Source organism: Indicator indicator, chromosome 27 (genome assembly GCF_027791375.1).
Source record: "Indicator indicator isolate 239-I01 chromosome 27, UM_Iind_1.1, whole genome shotgun sequence".
Classification (NCBI taxonomy): Eukaryota; Metazoa; Chordata; class Aves; order Piciformes; family Indicatoridae; genus Indicator; species Indicator indicator.
The window spans coordinates 1,418,092-1,435,670 of record NC_072036.1 but is presented as its reverse complement, the minus strand read 5'-3'; the positions used below and the strand labels follow the sequence as shown (position 1 = coordinate 1,435,670).

The following is a 17,579-nucleotide window of genomic DNA, read 5'->3' as shown; positions in this document are numbered from 1 at the left end:
TGTAACTCTGTGATTTTATGGTGTTAGTAAGAATTGTACTTTTTGAAGAGCCACCATTCCTGTTCCAACACCACATTTCAATGTGTTTCCTTTCTAATTTTCCCCTTCGTTACAACAATTTTCAAAGTAAGATGGAAATATTTCCAGAACCAATGATATTCTGGAGCTCTGTGTCCAATTCTGGAGCCCCTATTACAGGAAGGATCTGGAGGTTCTGGAATGTGTCCAGTGAAGGGCCACAAGGATGAGCAGAGGGCTGGAGCTGCTCTGCCATGAGGACAGACTGAGGGAGTTGGGGTTGTGCAGTCTGGAGAAGAGAAGGCTCTGAGGAGACCTTCTTGTGGTCTTCCAGTATCTGAAGGGGGCTACAGGAAAGCTGGGGAGGGACTTTTGAGGGTGTCAGGGAGTGACAGGACTGGGGGGGATGGAGCAAAACTAGAAATGGGGAGATTCAGATTGGATGTTAGGAAGAAGTTCTTCCCCATGAGGGTGGTGAGAGACTGGCACAGGTTGCCCAGGGAGGTGGTGGAAGCCTCATCCCTGGAGGCTTTTAAGGCCAGGCTGGATGTGGCTGTGAGCAACCTGCTGTAGTGTGAGGTGTCCCTGCCCATGGCAGGGGGTTTGGAACTGGATGATCCTTCAGGCCCATTCCAACCCTGCAATTCTATGATTCTATATCACCACCCTTGGATTCAGTGATGTCTTCATGGGATTAGTCCAAGTTCTTCAGTGGTTGTTGTACATCCAGTGGTAGATTCCACAATGTGCACCCAAGATGCTAGGATTTATATTTTTTTTCTTTTTATTTTTTTTCAGCTGATCTCAAAATCTGCTGATAAAACTCTCAAGGCAGAACTTTCAAAACCATTATGTAGGGTGAGAGTGCAATCCTCTCCTCTCCCTGGTCTATCTAGACTTCCAAACTGTTGCCACAGGCAAGAAATGATTTCTGAAGTACCCTTCTGATGTGCACACACAGTTTGTGTGCAGATAAATCTACATCTAGATCACAGAGTGGCAGTCAGATTGTGACTGGGTCTGCTGCATCTGCAATTCTGAAGATGAAGTCACTGTTGCAAGCTGAATATTGTATTATTAAAAGGAGGCAGAGTCCATGAAAAATTATGAGCTAGCTCTTTGTGTCATCCAATGAATCACTTGAATCTCCAAGTTAATTTTTATCTAGCAGATTAGGTTTTCTGACATTCAGCAGCTAAAAAAAAATATTTCTTCCAATTCAAATATTCCAAGATTGATAAGAAAAGGAATCAGATTTTATTTTAACTCTCTACTTTGTTCCCTACTTCATTGTACTACTTCTCAGACAAGGATGATAAACCACTCACCTCTACAGCTAGGCTGATTTCATTTGCAAGTCTGTTGGCTTCATTAAGGACATCATTCCCTTCCTGCAGGGTCTTTTCAACATCTTGTCTGCCATCTTCTACAGCTTGCTTCTTTTTCTGTGGGTTGTGTCCACACAAAGCAAAGCATGAGAAAGAGGATGCCAGAGCGAATTACCAGCACCCAGTACAAGACTGTGCTTTGTTACCATGCCACAAAGCCTCTTCTGCAATTCTCTGAGCTTTCAGAGCAAGTGACCACAACAAAGCACATACAACGTAAGGTATCTTTTCTTTGTCCTCCTGTGCCCAGCTTGGCATCTACAACAGAGAGACTGCACAGTTGGCATGGTTTGACAGGGGTGTCTTTAAAAAAACATAAAATTACAGACCCCCAGGAGGTCCAGAGAGTCCAGGTGTGGACAGGGAATTGTAATCTCTTGTTATTTCATTCCCACAATGCCTGCATCCCCATAAAACTGGCTGCAGAGTCAGTTTCTTCTTCTTTTCTCCCTCCTGTCTGGTCTCTGGCAGGAGGCTCTATCTGGTAACATGGGGGAGTATCTCAGACCTGTTTGTGGCCTTCAGAGGCCAGAATAATTTGTCCTGTGCAATTTTGGCCTATTTAGGCCTAATGGAAGGGAGGCAATGCAGTGGCACTGGGACTTCTGGCTTAGTCTGGTTGGGGGGAATGTTTTTTTGGGAGATTTTCAGGTATCCTGTATTCTTTTGGGATATGTATTAGGTGTTAGGGATTCATGTATTCTGTATTTTTCTGTATATTTTTGAATACAATTTTGTGTTTCTCTCTAATTCAGCATGAGCCTTTTATTTTACTCTTTTCGGGGGATAAAATGATACCTGCCTACTCTTTAAACAAAGACAACAGTGCTGTTGCACAATGACCAGAAAGGAGTTAGAAATCCTAATCTTTACCCAGATGTGCAAGTTTCTCATTTTGACAATCATCTTCTCTGCCTACTAAGGCAAAATTTATCCAAATATTCTCTTTACACCTACTGGTGTTTCACTGACTGCTGAATGCCAAATCAAAAGCTGCATGTTTGCCTCTTGATTTTCCAGCTAGGATGGCCTTCTGAATAAGGAATTGTCAATTTCCTGTGCAAGATCCATTTGGCAGGAGATCATGGCACTCTACCAGTAAGTGCTGTGATCATGGCACTCCAGCAGTAAGTGCTGTGATGGCTTCTTGGTCCAAACAAAGCCACAATAAACTCCTCAAAACAACCAGGTAGGCAGGACTGCTGGGAAGGAAGCCTTCAGGCACCCTGTGATGCAGAGAACACTCTAAAACTGAGATACCAGAGAATTTCTCCAGCCTTTGGGAAGCAAATGCACGGAGCAGAGATCACCTGACTCCTTCACACCATTCCATTTGCTTAATTCAATCAAGCCCACAAATCTCTGCTGAGATCTGAGGTCTCACAACTCCAACCTCATCATTGTACACGAGGCGAAAGCTCATGGAGATACAGAGCTGAAACATTTATCTTCATTAGGTTGACTCTGCCCTTTACGCCTTGGTTAAATGCTTGCTAATGTACAGTATAATATGCTCTTTAAGTCTCTGCCATTTAAATTAAATCACAAGTAGACCCCTCTGCTATGAGGGAGATCATTTATAGCAGCTGCTAACTACAGAGGACAGAGTTTGATTTATTGCTCTGGAATATTCACATAACCCTCTTCAGTCTTCTTCCCAGGGGTTGGAGAAGGAGATGGAAGTCTAAGGGAGCAAATGTATGACAGCAGCAAACATATGAACCAAAGTCCTCTTTAAATGTGGAGCACAGGAATTGGATTTTACATTACTATTTATACTGGGATGAACTCAATTTCTACCATAATAATAACTCCCATGCACCCTCAGCTCAGTGCCTAAAAGCAGGTGATACCATTTTGATGAAGCTGTGGAGTCATTCTGCTTCTCACAACCAATGCAGTTCCTCCTTCTGAGGAACACCTTTCCTTTTAATTACATGTTGTAGGTTAAAGGAAATCAAGAGCTAATTGGTGTAACCATAAAGACAAGTCCTCCAGAGGCTAGAGAGCCCCAGGGGGACAGGCAGTTTGTCCCAGGATATTGCAATCTGTTATTCCATTCCTTTTTTCTGTATCTCTCTATTTAAGGCAGTGTACAGCCAATGCTCTCTCTCTCCTCTCTGTCTCAGGCCATGTGCTGTTATCTTTACGGTGTGTGGGGCAGAGGCTTCCTCCTGTCCTTGGCTGGCAGGGAATTTCCAGCTACACCACTGGGCATGGGGAAGCCTGTGGTAGGGCTGGGTCTAGTGGGGGGGCTGCAGTTTGGCTGCTCTTGGGCCTGCTGAGGCTGAGTGGGGTGGAGGTTTCTGGAAGGTTTTGCCCTGGTATGCCCAGGTGAAGGACTGAGCCTAATTTGTGAATGGATTCCTTCTACCTGAGTACCTTTTGTATATATTTGTAAATAGAATTTCCATTTAAACTTCCAATCCAGTGTGGAGCATTTGTATTTTACTCCTTGGGAAGGGGTAAAATTACCTCCTCTGTCCTTTTGCCCTGGGCAGCTCGTGGCTCAAAACTGGGACACTACATTAGATATAGTTCGACTTTAGTAACAGTTTGGTTCGATTTTATTCTTGTCTTGCTTATATTTTTGTCTGAAGATTTCATCCTGCCAAGTCTCACACTTAGACCAGCCTGGAAGTGACCAAGGACACAACTTGTCAGCACTCACCTCTACCAGAGTCATATTTTTCTGGTTGATGGCAGACAAACGATCAGCTTTCCGAATTTTGCTGGTAGCCTCTCTCAGCAGATGTCGAGCATCATCAACCTTGCTGTGGTAGTTGGCCAGCTTGTCCCTCACCTCGTTTTTGAGATCCTCATTTTTCTCACTGGGCTCACCAAATAAGCTCTTCACCTTGTTCAAAAGATCTTCTGCCTCCCTGCAAGACACCACCACTGTTACAGTGGAGAGCTGAAATCCCCCTCTCACCCCAACACTGAGCAGGCTGGCTCAGTCTGGCAGCAAAGGAAGCTGTATTTAAGGCAACACTACAACCTGTGATGCAATGCAATGACTCTGTACAAACAGACACTGCTCACAACATTTACAAACAGGTACAGTCAACAGAAAAACACAACCAAGCCCCCTTGGCCCCCCCAGAAGAGAGGGGGACGTGCTCCTTTTTTCCTCCCCCTCCCAGAGCAGGCAAAAGGGAAGAAAGCCAAGAAGCAGAGAGAGGCTGTTAGACTTAGCTTGTCAAGGTCAGTAGGTTATCCTCAGCCAGGAGAGAGGAGCAGCAGCAGACTGAGAGAGGACAGACTGCCTGACTGCCTGACCTGGTTAGGAGCAGTGACTCTTAAACATTTCTCTCTCTCCAATGGAAGTGTTTACAATAATCATTTTGCTTTCTCACACCCAACAGTGATTTATTTACATCCTTTCACCTTCTCTGCTTGAACTTTGGGAGAAGAAAAATTAAAGACAGTCTTAAAACCATCACAACCACCCATGGAGGCACTGAGCTCATGTTCTCTGCATCCAAGAAACTGAATATTCTTAATGATATGTAAATGAATTAGCCTTTTAAATTAAATCTCCAGGTACCTTTCAAGAGATCTGTGGTGGGTTAGGAATCACCTCCCCCCACCCCCCAGCACGAATTTGGAGAAGTACCCCAAAATAAACCACCAGACCAGCTCAGTTTGGGATGGAAGCAAATGAAGCTCTATTTACAAGCAAGCTACAACCTAGAAATATGAAATGCAATGACCATGTACAAAATATACAATAGATATGTACAATATAGATATAGTTACAATTTATAAACAGCACAGAAATTCCTCAGGCCCTCCTGGATGGATCCAGGGGGCTACCAGTACCTTCCCCCTCTCTATTTCCCCCCTGTGCAAGGGAAAGAGAGAAAGGAGAAAGCAGAAAGTGTAGCTGTTAGTACTTAGCCTCAACAAAGAATGCAGCCAAGGTCAGCACAGCCAAGCAGAAGACAGCAGTTGGTATCAGCTAGAGCTAGAGCCAAGAAAAAGAGACAGAATAGTTTATACAATTCCTCTATATCCCCATTAGCAAGCCAATGAATTCCACAGACCTTACTATTTTTCTTTTGTATCCAATGGTAATTTATTTTACTTTCAGTCTTTGCAGTAGGGTCTAGGCTAAAGTTCCCCCTTCCAACTGTAGCAAGAACAGATGCTTAATGCAGAGAACCAATAGTTGTTCTCTAAACCCTTTCTGAAAGAGGTTTTTAAATGCCACTGAGGTCCTGTTTATGAACTAGAAAACACTAAAACATTTTCCATTGAGGCTGTCTTGGCTCTGGGGTTTTTGTTTTGTGGGGGGGTTTGTTTGTTTGTTTTTGTTTGTTTTGTAGTTGCCCTTCTTGAGATCTGACTAACAATAATCAACTTTTCCTGAAACATTTCCATTTGTCAAAAAAGTTTTCTCCATTCACAGTGAGGTGAACACATGACACTAAGTGATTTCCTACCTAGAAGTAAGGGGATTTCCTACCTTAGGATGAGGGGGTAGGGCTTTTTAGGTAGAAGAGGGGAGACTGAGACTGAAGGTTAGGAAGAAATTCTTGACAGTGAGGGTGGTGAGACAGAGGAAGAGTTTGCCCAGGGAGATTGTGGATGTCCCCTCCCTGGAGGTGTTCAAGGCCAGGCTGGATGAGGCCTTGAGCAACCTGGGCTGGTGGGAGGTGTCCCTGCCCATGGCAGGGGGTTGGAACTGGATGATGTTTAAGGTCCCTTCCAACCCAAACCATTCTATGATTCTCTGTAGCTGTGCCTGACTTCAAGTTGCCTTGGAGCAGACAAACTGCTTTAGACAGCCAAGAATCATAAATACTTTCCTGTGGAATAAACAACCTCCAGCATCCTTCGATTTATGACTTCCAGTAGCCAAAGAATTTTGCTTATCTAAAATAAATTCTGGGATATTCTTAACAGGCTTTGGCTTCAGAGAAATAGAAAGTTCCCAAGTGCCTGCTTTTGGAAGGGGATGCAATACTCCTTGATCACAGCTCACAGGATGTTAGGGGTTGGAAGGGACCTCCGAAGATCTTCCAGTCCAACCCCCTGCCAGAGCAGAACCATAGAATCCAGCACAGGTCACACAGGAACACATCCAGATGGGGCTTGAAAGCCTCCAGAGAAGAAGACTCCACAACCTCTCTGGGCAGCCTGCTTCAGGGCTCTGTGACCCTTACAGTGAAGAAGTTCCTCCTCATGTTGAGGTGGAACCTCCTGTGCTGGAGTTTATGTCCATTGCCTCTTGTCCTATCCCAGGGTGCAACTGAGCAGAGCCTGTCCCCTCCCTCTTGACACCCAGAGACATCAGAGAGTTGCTGCATCCAGTTTTAGAGGACTGGAATCTTTATGCCCTATCACCTGTCTGCTGTTCCATCAGTTCCATGTAGTCCAACATCACTGCATCAATGCAGTCATATAACAAGGACAGGGGGCAAGGGGAAAAAAGACCAAAAAAAAGAGAGGTGCTTCCAAAGTGATGATTTAGAGATAAAGAAAAATTCCAACAGTCAACAGGAATCTGTAGGATAAATAATACCTACAGAAGAAATCTGTTGTGCTTCTACCTACAACAGAGGAATTTTTTCTTCCTATCTCATTGTGGTGAAGAATCAGGAGAAGCTGTGCAGAAAACAAGACCTTTATTTTCTGAAGCACACTGGAGTTTGGCCTGCCTATAGTCAGGTCCATCAGAAACTTTCTAAAAATAGACACAAAAATAAATGGACAGCAAAAAAAAGAACTATCTGAGAGGTAGAAAAGATGTTCTGCCACCAGGCATCATTTAGATGAAGGATCTGAAGTGCAGCCAAGGACAGCCAAGTTGTTACCTTAGCTTTGGGATTTTCTGAGATGGATTTTGTTTTTTTTTTTTCCTTTGGTTTTGATGAAAAATGAAATTAATGTTCTGAATTTGCAACCTTGGAGCACAAAATATTTGATCAGTAATTAATTCCCACTACTGACACCATCACAGAAGAAGTATAGGAAGGAACAGGACATCCCCATAACTCCTCCATTTTTCCTTGTATAAGCAGCTGGAGCCTTACACTACTGGCAAATTTTAACACCCTTATGACTCTGCAGTACTGGAGGGACAGGACATGACAGATCACAGAAGGGTAGGGGTTGGAAAGGACCTCCAGAGATCATCCAGTACAACCCCCCTGTCAGAGCAGGGGCACGCAGGGACACAGGAACACATCTAGAAGGGTCCTGAAAGTCTCCAGAGAAGGAGACTCCACAACCTCTCTGGGCAGCCTGCTCCAGCACCCTCACACCAAAGAAGTTTCTCCTCATGTAGAGGGATGGTAACCTGAGTAATATGGTTACCTGAAATTCCACATGTGGGACCTATGTTAAAACCTAGCTGTGTGGTGCTGGACACACCTGAGGGCAGGGATGCCATCCAAAGGGTCCTTGACAGGCTTGAGAAACGGGTCACTCACCCAGAGCTCACAATCCCACCACTGCTGCTAAGCCAGCACCACTAAACCACAACCCTCAGCACCAAAATGATGGGAAAAATAAACTGAGTATATATGAGAGTCTTAATATGTTAGGCTTGTCCTATCTGGAGAAGCAATAAGGACTGTAACATCATGAGGAGCATGGACAAGGTGACCAACTGTCCAGTACCTCTCCAAACACAGCAATGAAAATAGCAGGAATGAAATTCAAAACACAGGAGGCTTATCTTCAAACACTGTGCAGCTGAGTCATACAATTCACTCTCACAAGGCAACTGATGACAGAAGTCCACAGGAGCTCAGCTCCAAAGCCATCAGAGGAATTTATGAAGGAAATAGGCACAGAAAAATAAAGCTGCTCAGTATAGCAAAGAGAAAGAGAGTGCTGAGAGCCTGGAATGGTTTGCCCAGGGAGGTGGTTGAGGCCCCATCCCTGGAGGTGTTTAAGGCCAGGCTGGATGAGGCTCTGGCCAGCCTGCTGTAGTGTGAGGTTTCCCTGTCCATGGCAGGGGGGTTGGAACTGGATGATCCTTGAGGTCCCTTCCAACCCTGACTGATTCTATGATTCTAATTCTGGCTCACAGCATCCCTTAGTACCAGCTCAGTGGCCTCTGAGAAATGTAGGAATTGTATCCTGAAAAATGTGCTACATAAGTATGAAAATCAGGGTGATTGGAGACAGCAAGTGGTGGATTCTTCACATGCTCTTTTTAGAGAGAAATTATTGACTCATGCCCTTTCAGAGCACTAAGACAACCAGATTACAAACTTGATTTGAGAAGTTTGAAGGAAAATAAATGAGGGGAAAAGCTGCACCTGTAAGAGAAGTCCTGCCATCTATGAAAGCAAGATGACTTGACTTCATTTCTCTTCACTGATCATTTGGGAATTCAATGGAAACATAGGAAAGGGAAGAACACCCCACTCATACACCCCACTCATTCCTGTCACTGCTCTGGGATGAGATCCTCTATCTCACCAAAGAGTAACCACACTGAACTACTCAGTTCTCAGAAGACTTGCAGAGCTACTCAAAAGTAGCTATTTCTAACTGAGTCTGTGTGACAGACTCACAGGGGTGATTCCTACACCCACCACAGTCTGTAGGAACAGATGTGAGCACAGTGACAGCAAGGCAAGAGAGGGCATTCTGCCCCTCCACTCCACTCTGCCTGTGGAACTGCATCCAGGTCTGGTGCCACCAGCACAAGAAGGACCTGGAGCTGGGTCCAGAGGAGGCCATGAAGGCTGGAGAACCTCCCCTAGGAGACAGGCTGATGGAATTGGGGTTGTTCAGCCTGGAGAAGAGAAGGCTTCAGGGAGACCTTAGAGCAACCTTCCAGTACCTGAAGGGGCTCCAGGAGAGACTTTTGACAAGGGTTGGGAGTGACAGGATGAAGAACGATGGCTTTGAGCTGGGAGAGGGGAGATGGAGAGTGGAGATTGGGAAGAAATTCTTTCAGGTGAGGGTGGTGAGACACTGGCACAGGTTGCCCAGGGAGGCTGTGGATGCCTCCTCCCTGGAGGTGTTCAAGGCCAGGTTGGATGAGGCCTTGAGCAACCTGGGCTGGAGGTGTCCCTGCTCATGGCAGGGCGTCGGAACTGGATGATCTTGAAGGTCCCTTCCATCCCAAACCATTCTCTATGACCCCATGCATGTGCTCACTCACTGTTCTAATTTTCTTCACCCTTTTTCCTTGCAGAACACATCCTAGCCACTATCTTACTACATGATTTAAGCAGTTTCAGTAGATTTTTCTTTAAGACACAGTACTTTAGGAAAGAGTTTCAGAAAACATTATCTAGAGACCTTTCCTCCCTGCTCTGTGATCCACAGTAATTCACTTTACTTCTGTTGAATTCACTGTCAAAATTTCTGGGATCTGTATAGAGGTAATGGGAGCCTTAAGATAAACCATACAAGTTTGATTGAAATCGGTGACTATATTCATGTATTCCTTAGCAGAAAAAATGTTCCTTTATCAGGAACAAAAACATCCATTTCAGGAGGGATAGCAAGAGAGAGAGAGAAGCTCTCTCCATCAAAGCAGTCCTGCTGCATTTCCTGCTCTAGCTATTGGGTCAGAGTAGAAAACGATTTCCTGCTAGTCTGATAGTTTCATGTTGGCTGCAGCATCTGAGGACTAGAAACACCTTGTTTGAAAGGCCTTCCTCCAGCCTGCCCTCAAACTGCAGGCAGCACTTTCAAAGCTTTGGGTAAATCTTTCTCGTCCCTATTGTGTTCCTGGTTCATTAGAAGAAACTTCTTCACACAAAGGGTTCTCAAAGACTGGCACAGGCTGCCCAGGGAGGTGGTTGAATCCCCATCCCTGGAGGTGTTTCAAAGAGACAGAGATGTGGTGATGAGGGACATGGCTTAGCAGCAGCCTTGGTAGAGTTAGAGAATGGTTGGACTGGATGATCTGAAAGGGCTTTTCCAACCAAAACCATCCTCTGATTCTAAGAAGTCTTCAGCACTTTACAGAATGGGTTATAAAGAGCTGCCAATACAATTCTATAGCATAAAACTGTAGGGTCATAGAACCATTAAGACCGGGAAAGACCTCTAAGATCACCAAGTCCAACCTTCTACCCAACACCTCCCTGACCACCAGACCATGGCCTGAAGTGCCACATCTACCACTGGGTAGGTTTAGACTGGACATTAGGAAAAAATTTTTCCCAGCAAGAGTGGTCATGGACTGGAATGAGCTGCCCAGGGAGGTGGTTGAGTCACCAACCCTGGAGGTGTTTAAAGATGGTTTGGATGTGGTGCTTGGGGATATGGTTTAGGGGTGAACTTTGTAGAGTAGGGTTCTGGGTTGGACTTGGTGATCCTGAGGGGCTTTTCCAACCTGAATGTTGTTTCTGTGATTCTGTGATCTACACCTCCAGGGATGGTGACTCCACCAGCTCCCTGGGCAGCCTGTGCCATTGGTGTGTATTACACTTTGATTTCCTCCACGTTTCAGTCCCAGACTGAAACTTGGACCAGACAAGAATCACATCTCCAAGAGTCAGGTATTAGCACTAGAAGGTTGAAGGCTGAGGTCTCTCTACTCACTTTAACTCATCTTCAGCTATCCTCTCTTGCGTGCTCAGCTCTCTACTTCTCATCTCTGCGATCATCCTTTCAGCCTCAATCTGCAGTTCTGGGAGGCTCTTCTCCAAGCTCTCATCTTGGGTTCTGAGTGTCTCATTCAGTTTTATAGCCTCTTCCTTTCCAGCTGCAGGGAGGCAGAAAATATTTATGTAGGGAATGAGTAAAGAAAAAGAGCAGAGACTTTGAGCCCGCCAACTCCACCAGCAAGTGGAATTGCAGCTTGCAGTGGTTATTCCTGCTGTGAAATAGAAAGGAATCCAGTGATCAGACACAGATGAGAAGATCTTGTAGGCTTCATCACAACTTTCATTATAGTTCATGTTTAAGCACCATAAGTGAAATGAAGAAGTCTTTGTACTGGGTGTGAGAAATCTGTTGCTTCTCTCCTCCTTCCCCTGAAAGAAGGGACTTGCAGTGAACATTGGAAGGAGCAGAAGACAACCTGGCATGTTGCACACAGAATTAAGGAGGAGGTAGCACAAGTAAAGAAAATTAGTTTTAAATCTCTTTTGAAGGACTTCAAAATATGTCCTGTACAGCATCCAGACTTAACAGTGCTAGGAAAAATAAATGATTGGGGAATTTCAGAGAAAGGAGAGAGAAGAGCAGTGAAGGACCAGATGCCTAAAGCTTAGAGCAGATAACCAGACATGGAAAAGAAGGCTGTGAAGGCTGCAATATAAGATGGTGGACTGTGAACATGTTTGGAAGAACTGAATTATTCCTAACTGCTAAAGCTGCACCCATGGGATAATGTACAAATACTGACTAAAACCTTTCTGCCACAGCCACCACAACTCACTGGAATATACACTTGAGGAAGCAACCACTGCAGAATCCCACAAGCACAGAATGGTAGGGGTGGGAAGGGACCTCTGAAGATCATCCAGTCCAACCCCCCTGCCAGAGCAGGGTCACCCAGGGCAGGTCACACAGGAACACATCCAGATGGGTTTTGAAATTCTCCAGAGCAGGAGACTCCACAACCCCTCTGGGCAGCCTGCTCCAGGGCTCCAGCACCCTCACAGGGACAAAGTTTTCCCTCCTGTTCCTGTGGCACCTCCTCTGCTCCAGCTTGCTCCCAGTGCCCCTTGTGCTGTCCTTGGACATCCCTGAGCAGAGCCTGGCTCCAGCCCTGCACATCTTTGTCCCCAGCAATGAGGGCAGCCCTCAGGCTCCTCTGCTTCCAGCGCCAAGCCCCAGCTCCCTCAGCCTGGCCTCACAGGAGATGTTCCACTGCCTGCAGCAGCTCTGTGGCTCTGGGATGGACTCTCTCAAGCAGTTCCCTGAGGTCCTTCTTGACCTGAGGGGCCCAGAACTGGACACAATATTCCAGATGTGGCCTCACCAAGGCAGAGTAGTGGGGCAGGAGAACCTCTCTTGACCTACTCACCACAGCCCTTCTAATGTGCCCCAGGATACCTTTGGCCTTCTTGCCCACCAGGGCACATTGTTGGCTCATGGCCATCTTGTTGTCCACCAGCACTCCCACGTCCTTTTCCCCAGAGCTGCTTTCCAACAGTTCAGCCCCCAACCTGTACTGCTCCATGAGGTTGTTCTTCCCCAGATGCAGAACTCTACACTTGCTCTTGTTGAAAGTCATTGGATTTCTCCCTGCCCAGCTCTCCAGCCTGGCCAGGTCACACTGGATGGCAGCACAGCTTGACGGGGTGTCAGCCATGGCTCCCAGTTTCATATCATCATAGAATCATAGAACTGTCAGGGTTGGAAGGGACCTCAAGGCTCAACCAGTCCCATCCCCCCTGCCATGGCCAGGGACACCTCACACTACAGCAGGTTGCTCACAGCCACATCCAGCCTGGCTGCAAAAACCTCCAGGGATGAGGCTTCCACCACCTCCCTGGGCAACCTGTGCCAGTCTCTTACCACCCTCATGGGGAAGAACTTCTTCCTAACATCCAATCTGAATCTCCCCATTTCTAGTTTTGCTCCATCCCCTCCAGTCCTATCACTCTCCCTGACAGCCTCAAAAGTCCCTCTCCAGCTTTCCTGTAGCCCCCTTCAGATACTGGAAGGCCACAAGAAGGTCTCCTCAGAGCCTTCTCATAGTTGCTGTTCAGCTCAGGGCATGTGCAGGGCTGTGTTACAGGGAAGGCAATAGAAAATGTATTTTACAGCACTTGGACAAAAGTGGAAGCTTTCCTTTTGAACAAAATGGGCCTTCAGAAGCATAACTACTGAAATCAGCACTGCAGTGGGAGTTTTAAGGGGAAAAAAAGAACAGATCAGTATTTTTCAACTAAAAAAAAATCAGCCTGTGATTGCCAATAATTTTCATATTTTCAGCCATTATCTTATTTGATAGCCTCATGTATAAGCTATTTTTTGCTTCTTAAAGCCATTCACCACACTTTAGCTCTTCCTGCACTGTAAGTGCAGTGAATCAGCTTGTGGGAGAAAGACATCTGGCTGCATGCCACTACTTAGGTAGGGTTAAGAGTCACTTGCAAATTCCAAGCAGCTGATGCTCATTAGCAGCAAGCAGTAATGTACTTCTGAAGTCATCTGGGGGAGTTAAGCTGATGTGTTCACCTACCAAGTGCTAAAATGACAAAAAGCTGTTTTACCAATCTATGGCTATGGCTGCTTTGAACAGAAACATAAGCTAAGACCTCTTAGTTACTTCACCACAGCAGCTTTCCTTCAGACAGCTGCAAAAATCCTGAAGGCAAATGGTCAATATTCTGCTTGGCCTTGGTTCAGAGTTACCAAAACACTTAACTGTTTCTGTCAGCTGCATCTGCATGTTGGAAAAGATCTGAAGATCGTTGACCTGAGTTTCTTCACTGAACATTTAAATGACATTTCTGAGTGAACAGACTTTTCACAGAATCATAGGATAGAGCTGGTTGGAGAGCCCTCCAAGCTCACCCAGTCCAACCCTTCACCCAGCCCTGTAGGGTCAATACCAAACCATGTCCCTAAGCACCAGGTCCACACTGCTTGAACACCCCCAGGGATGGTGACTCCAGCACTGCCCTGGGCAGCCTTGTCCAACATCTGAGAGCCCTTCCAGTGCAGAAATATTTCCTGAGATCCAGCCTGAGCCTCCCCTGGGGCAGCTTGGAACCATTTCCTCTGCTCCTGTCCCTTGCTACCAAGGAGCAGAGGCTGCTCCCTCCTCACTTCAACCTCCCTTCAGGGAGCTGTAGAGAGCAATGAGGTCTCCCTCAGCCTTCTCCAGCCTCAACACCCCCAGCTCCCTCAGCCCCTCCTCCAGCCCAGGGGCTCCAGGCCCTTCTCCAGCCTCACTGCCCTGCTCTGGACAGGCTCCAGCCCCTCAATGTCCTTCCTGGGGTGAGGACCCAGAGCTGAACACAGCACTCGAGGTGTGGCCTCCCCAGTGCTGAGCACAGGGGGATGGTCGCCTCCTGTCCTTGCTGGCCCCCTCACTGTTTCCCAGACCCTCTCCCCCACCATCCTTCAGTTTTCTTGAGAATCAGTTGGCAGATTTTTCTTTTTCCAGTACCTTCAGCAGCTTGCAGGATGCCTTTGATGAACTGTCCAAGAGATTTTGCTCTGTCATTAGTCCTCTCAGCATCCTGCCTGGTTTGCTCACCATCTGCTGTCACCTTGGTAGCCTAGTGATCCAAATTCAAGAAAAGCAGAATTAACAAACAGAACAAGGCTGCACTCTGCAACATTCCTCCTGGTTGCATCCACGTACAAAACTTTCCTCAGGCAAAATGCAATCAATGAATTATTGATCAGATGCATAGGAAATGCTCTTTCCAAGTACACAATTAAACTTTATTACCTTTTCCTTTCAATGGAAATCGGAAGGCCTTGCTTTAGGTTCTTAGAACCCCTGGTTGTGTGCAAACAGCCCACCAAGGGAGGCAGAAGGAAATTATTCCCCAAATTTGCTGACAGAAATGCTGTTTGGAACCTTTTAAGGGATTCTTCAGGGAATGCTTTCATCAGTTTCACAGCAGTGCACTTTTCGATCGGCAAAGGGCAGCAGGTAGCACCAGCCCTTGGCTTCCTCCCTGGAGCCATCCTCCAGGAGACAACTCAAGCCAACAAACAAGGAGAATTTTAAATCAATACATTAATTAAACCAAGAAAGAAAGAAAGTAGTTGTTTTATTTTCAGCCCTAATGCACTCCTAGGCTGGGTAAGGAGTGGCTTGAGAGCAGTTTCAAGGAGAAGGCCTTGGGGGTGTCAGTTGGTGACAAACTCCCCAGGAGCCAGCAATGGTCCCTGGCAGCCCAGCAGGCAGCTGTGTGCTGAGCTGCATCCAGAGGAGGGAGAGCAGCAGCACAGGGAGGGGATTCTGCCCCTCTGCTCTGCTCTGCTCAGACCCCACCTGCAGCACTGCCTCCAAGTCTGGGGCCCCCAGTACAAGGACATGGAACTGTTGGAGAGGGTCCAGAGGAGGCCACAAAGATGATCAGAGTGCTGGAGAACCTCCCCTGTGGGGACAGGCTGAGAGAGTTTGGACTGTTCATCTTGGAGAAGAGAAGGCTTCAGGGAGACCTTAGAGCAACCTTCCAGTACCTGAAGGGGCTACAGGAGAGCTGGGGAGGGATTTTTGATGAGGGCTGGGAGTGACAGGATGAGGGACAATGGCTTTGAGCTGGAAGAGGGGAGACTGAGACTGAAGATGAGGAAGACATTCTTTGCAGTGAGGGTGGTGAGACACTGGAACAGGTTGCCCCAGGAGGCTGTGGATGCACCTGGAGGTGTTCAAGGCCAGGCTGGATGAGACCTTGAGCTGGTGGGAGGTGTCCCTGCCCATGGCAGGGGGTTGGAGCTGGATGATCTTTGAGGTCCCTTCCAACCATTGTATGATTCTGTGACTCAAGTTGTTTGTTTATAACATATTGGGATGCTCAGTAAAATTTTAGCTATGTGTAACTAAATGATTTGCAGTTTTACTGAATCAATGCAGCAGTAGCAGGATGAAGACAGATACCTGCTGCAGACCTGAAAAACATACTGGGGGATGGAATCATCTGGAGATACTCTACATTGTGCACATGGTCCCTGTTTACTAAAAGGACCCATTTATATGGCAAAGCAGCTGACCATTTCATGTCAAACTGCATACTAAAGGAACCCTCTCCCCCATTTCTCCCTTTGGGGACTGCATTCCCAAGGGATGGCTCAGAGTTGGGCATTATGATCTTTCCAGTCTCTGGGAACATCAATAATTCAAAATGAGCTGAGGTTCTCCCTGACTCAAGCTGCACAAACTGTTTTCTCAGCTGTAAAAGAATCCCCACACTTTCTATTAACAGTCAGAGAGGAATGGTAGCACTCTCACACAATTATTGTTTTGCCCAATTAGCTTCTAGATGGAAGCCCTCAAGTTACACCAGGACAATTGGTTTTCTGAAATGAAATCCCTGACATTATCACACCACTTAGGGTTTTGGTCTACACAACCATACTGTGGTGTGCTTTAGAGTAGTTACTCTGAAAGTATTTCAGAATCACAGAATGCATTGGATTGGAAGGACCCTTTAAAGGTCATGTTGTCCAACCCCCTTGCAGTCAGCAGGGACATCCCCAACTAGATCAGGTTGCTCAGAGCCCTATCAAGACTGACCTTGAATGTCTCAAGGGATGGGGGCTCCAGAACTTCTTTCTAAACTCCAATCCAATCTACAGTGCTCCAGTTTCAAACCATTGCCCCTTCTTCTGTCCTCACAGGCCCTTACAAACAGTCCCTCCCCAGCTTTCTTGTAGGCCCCCTTCAGGTACTGCAAGGCTGCTCCAAAGTCTCCCCAGTCTTCTCTAGTTTGAACAGCCCCAACTCACCCAGCCTGTCCCCGCAGCAGAGGTTCCCCAGCCCTCTGATCATCTCTGTGGCCTCCTCTGGACCTTCTCCAGCAGGAGAAGCATGTTCTTCTTGCTTTAAGGGCCCCAGAGCTGGACCCAGCCCTGCAGGTGAGGTGTGAGCAGAGCAGAGGGGCAGGATCTCCTCTCTCCATCTCTGACCACACTGCTTTGGATACAGCCCAGGCTGCCCTTGGCCTTCTGTGCTGCCAGTGCCCATTGCTGGCTCCTGTCCAGCTTCTCCCCCACCAGCACCCCCAAGTCCTTCTCTGCAGGGCTGCTCTCAAACTCATCATGCTCTTGCCTGGACCAATAATGAGGATTGCCCTGACCCAGGTGCAGGGCCTTGAACTTTGCCTTATTGAACCTCATGAGCTTCCCCTGAGCCCACTTCTCCAGCTTGTCCATCTCTGGATGCCATCCCATCTCTCTGGCCCATGGACTGCACCAGACAGCTTGCTGTCACCTGCAGATACATATAACCCCCTGGCAGGGGTATGGAGAGTGAGATGGGACTTAGCTGTGTGTGCTTGAGACAGCAGGACAGCCAAGCTCTCAGAAAGGCAGGATGCAGAGGAGCAGACCTCTGTGTTTAACACTTTCCTGCCTGCTCTCTCTCTGTGGGTAAATGAGCAACATCGCCACCTGGTAGAAGGTGCTGTGGCCTGCTCCAACCAGCTGCTGGTTGTAGATGTGCAGTGAGGAGAGCATCACAGATCCCTGTTTATCTTTACCAGTCTATGGAGGTTCCTAATTAAAAGGGAAGAGAGGATTTTGACTAGAAATAGTGAGCTGACAGGAAGTGAA

At 46.9% G+C, this 17,579-nt stretch overlaps 1 protein-coding gene across 1 annotated transcript in view; it reads right to left on the bottom strand.

Moving 5' to 3' along the window:
- Window positions 1-17,579, bottom strand: part of LAMA2 (laminin subunit alpha 2) — a 500,110-nt gene that overhangs the window by 106,572 nt on the left and 375,959 nt on the right. The window contains exons 35-38 of the mRNA XM_054393014.1: window positions 14,458-14,569; window positions 10,929-11,091; window positions 4,078-4,288; window positions 1,347-1,463 (exon numbers count right to left, since the gene is read on the bottom strand). Coding sequence (XP_054248989.1) covers window positions 1,347-1,463; window positions 4,078-4,288; window positions 10,929-11,091; window positions 14,458-14,569 — 603 coding nt within the window. The remainder of the gene's footprint in view (window positions 1-1,346; window positions 1,464-4,077; window positions 4,289-10,928; window positions 11,092-14,457; window positions 14,570-17,579) is intronic.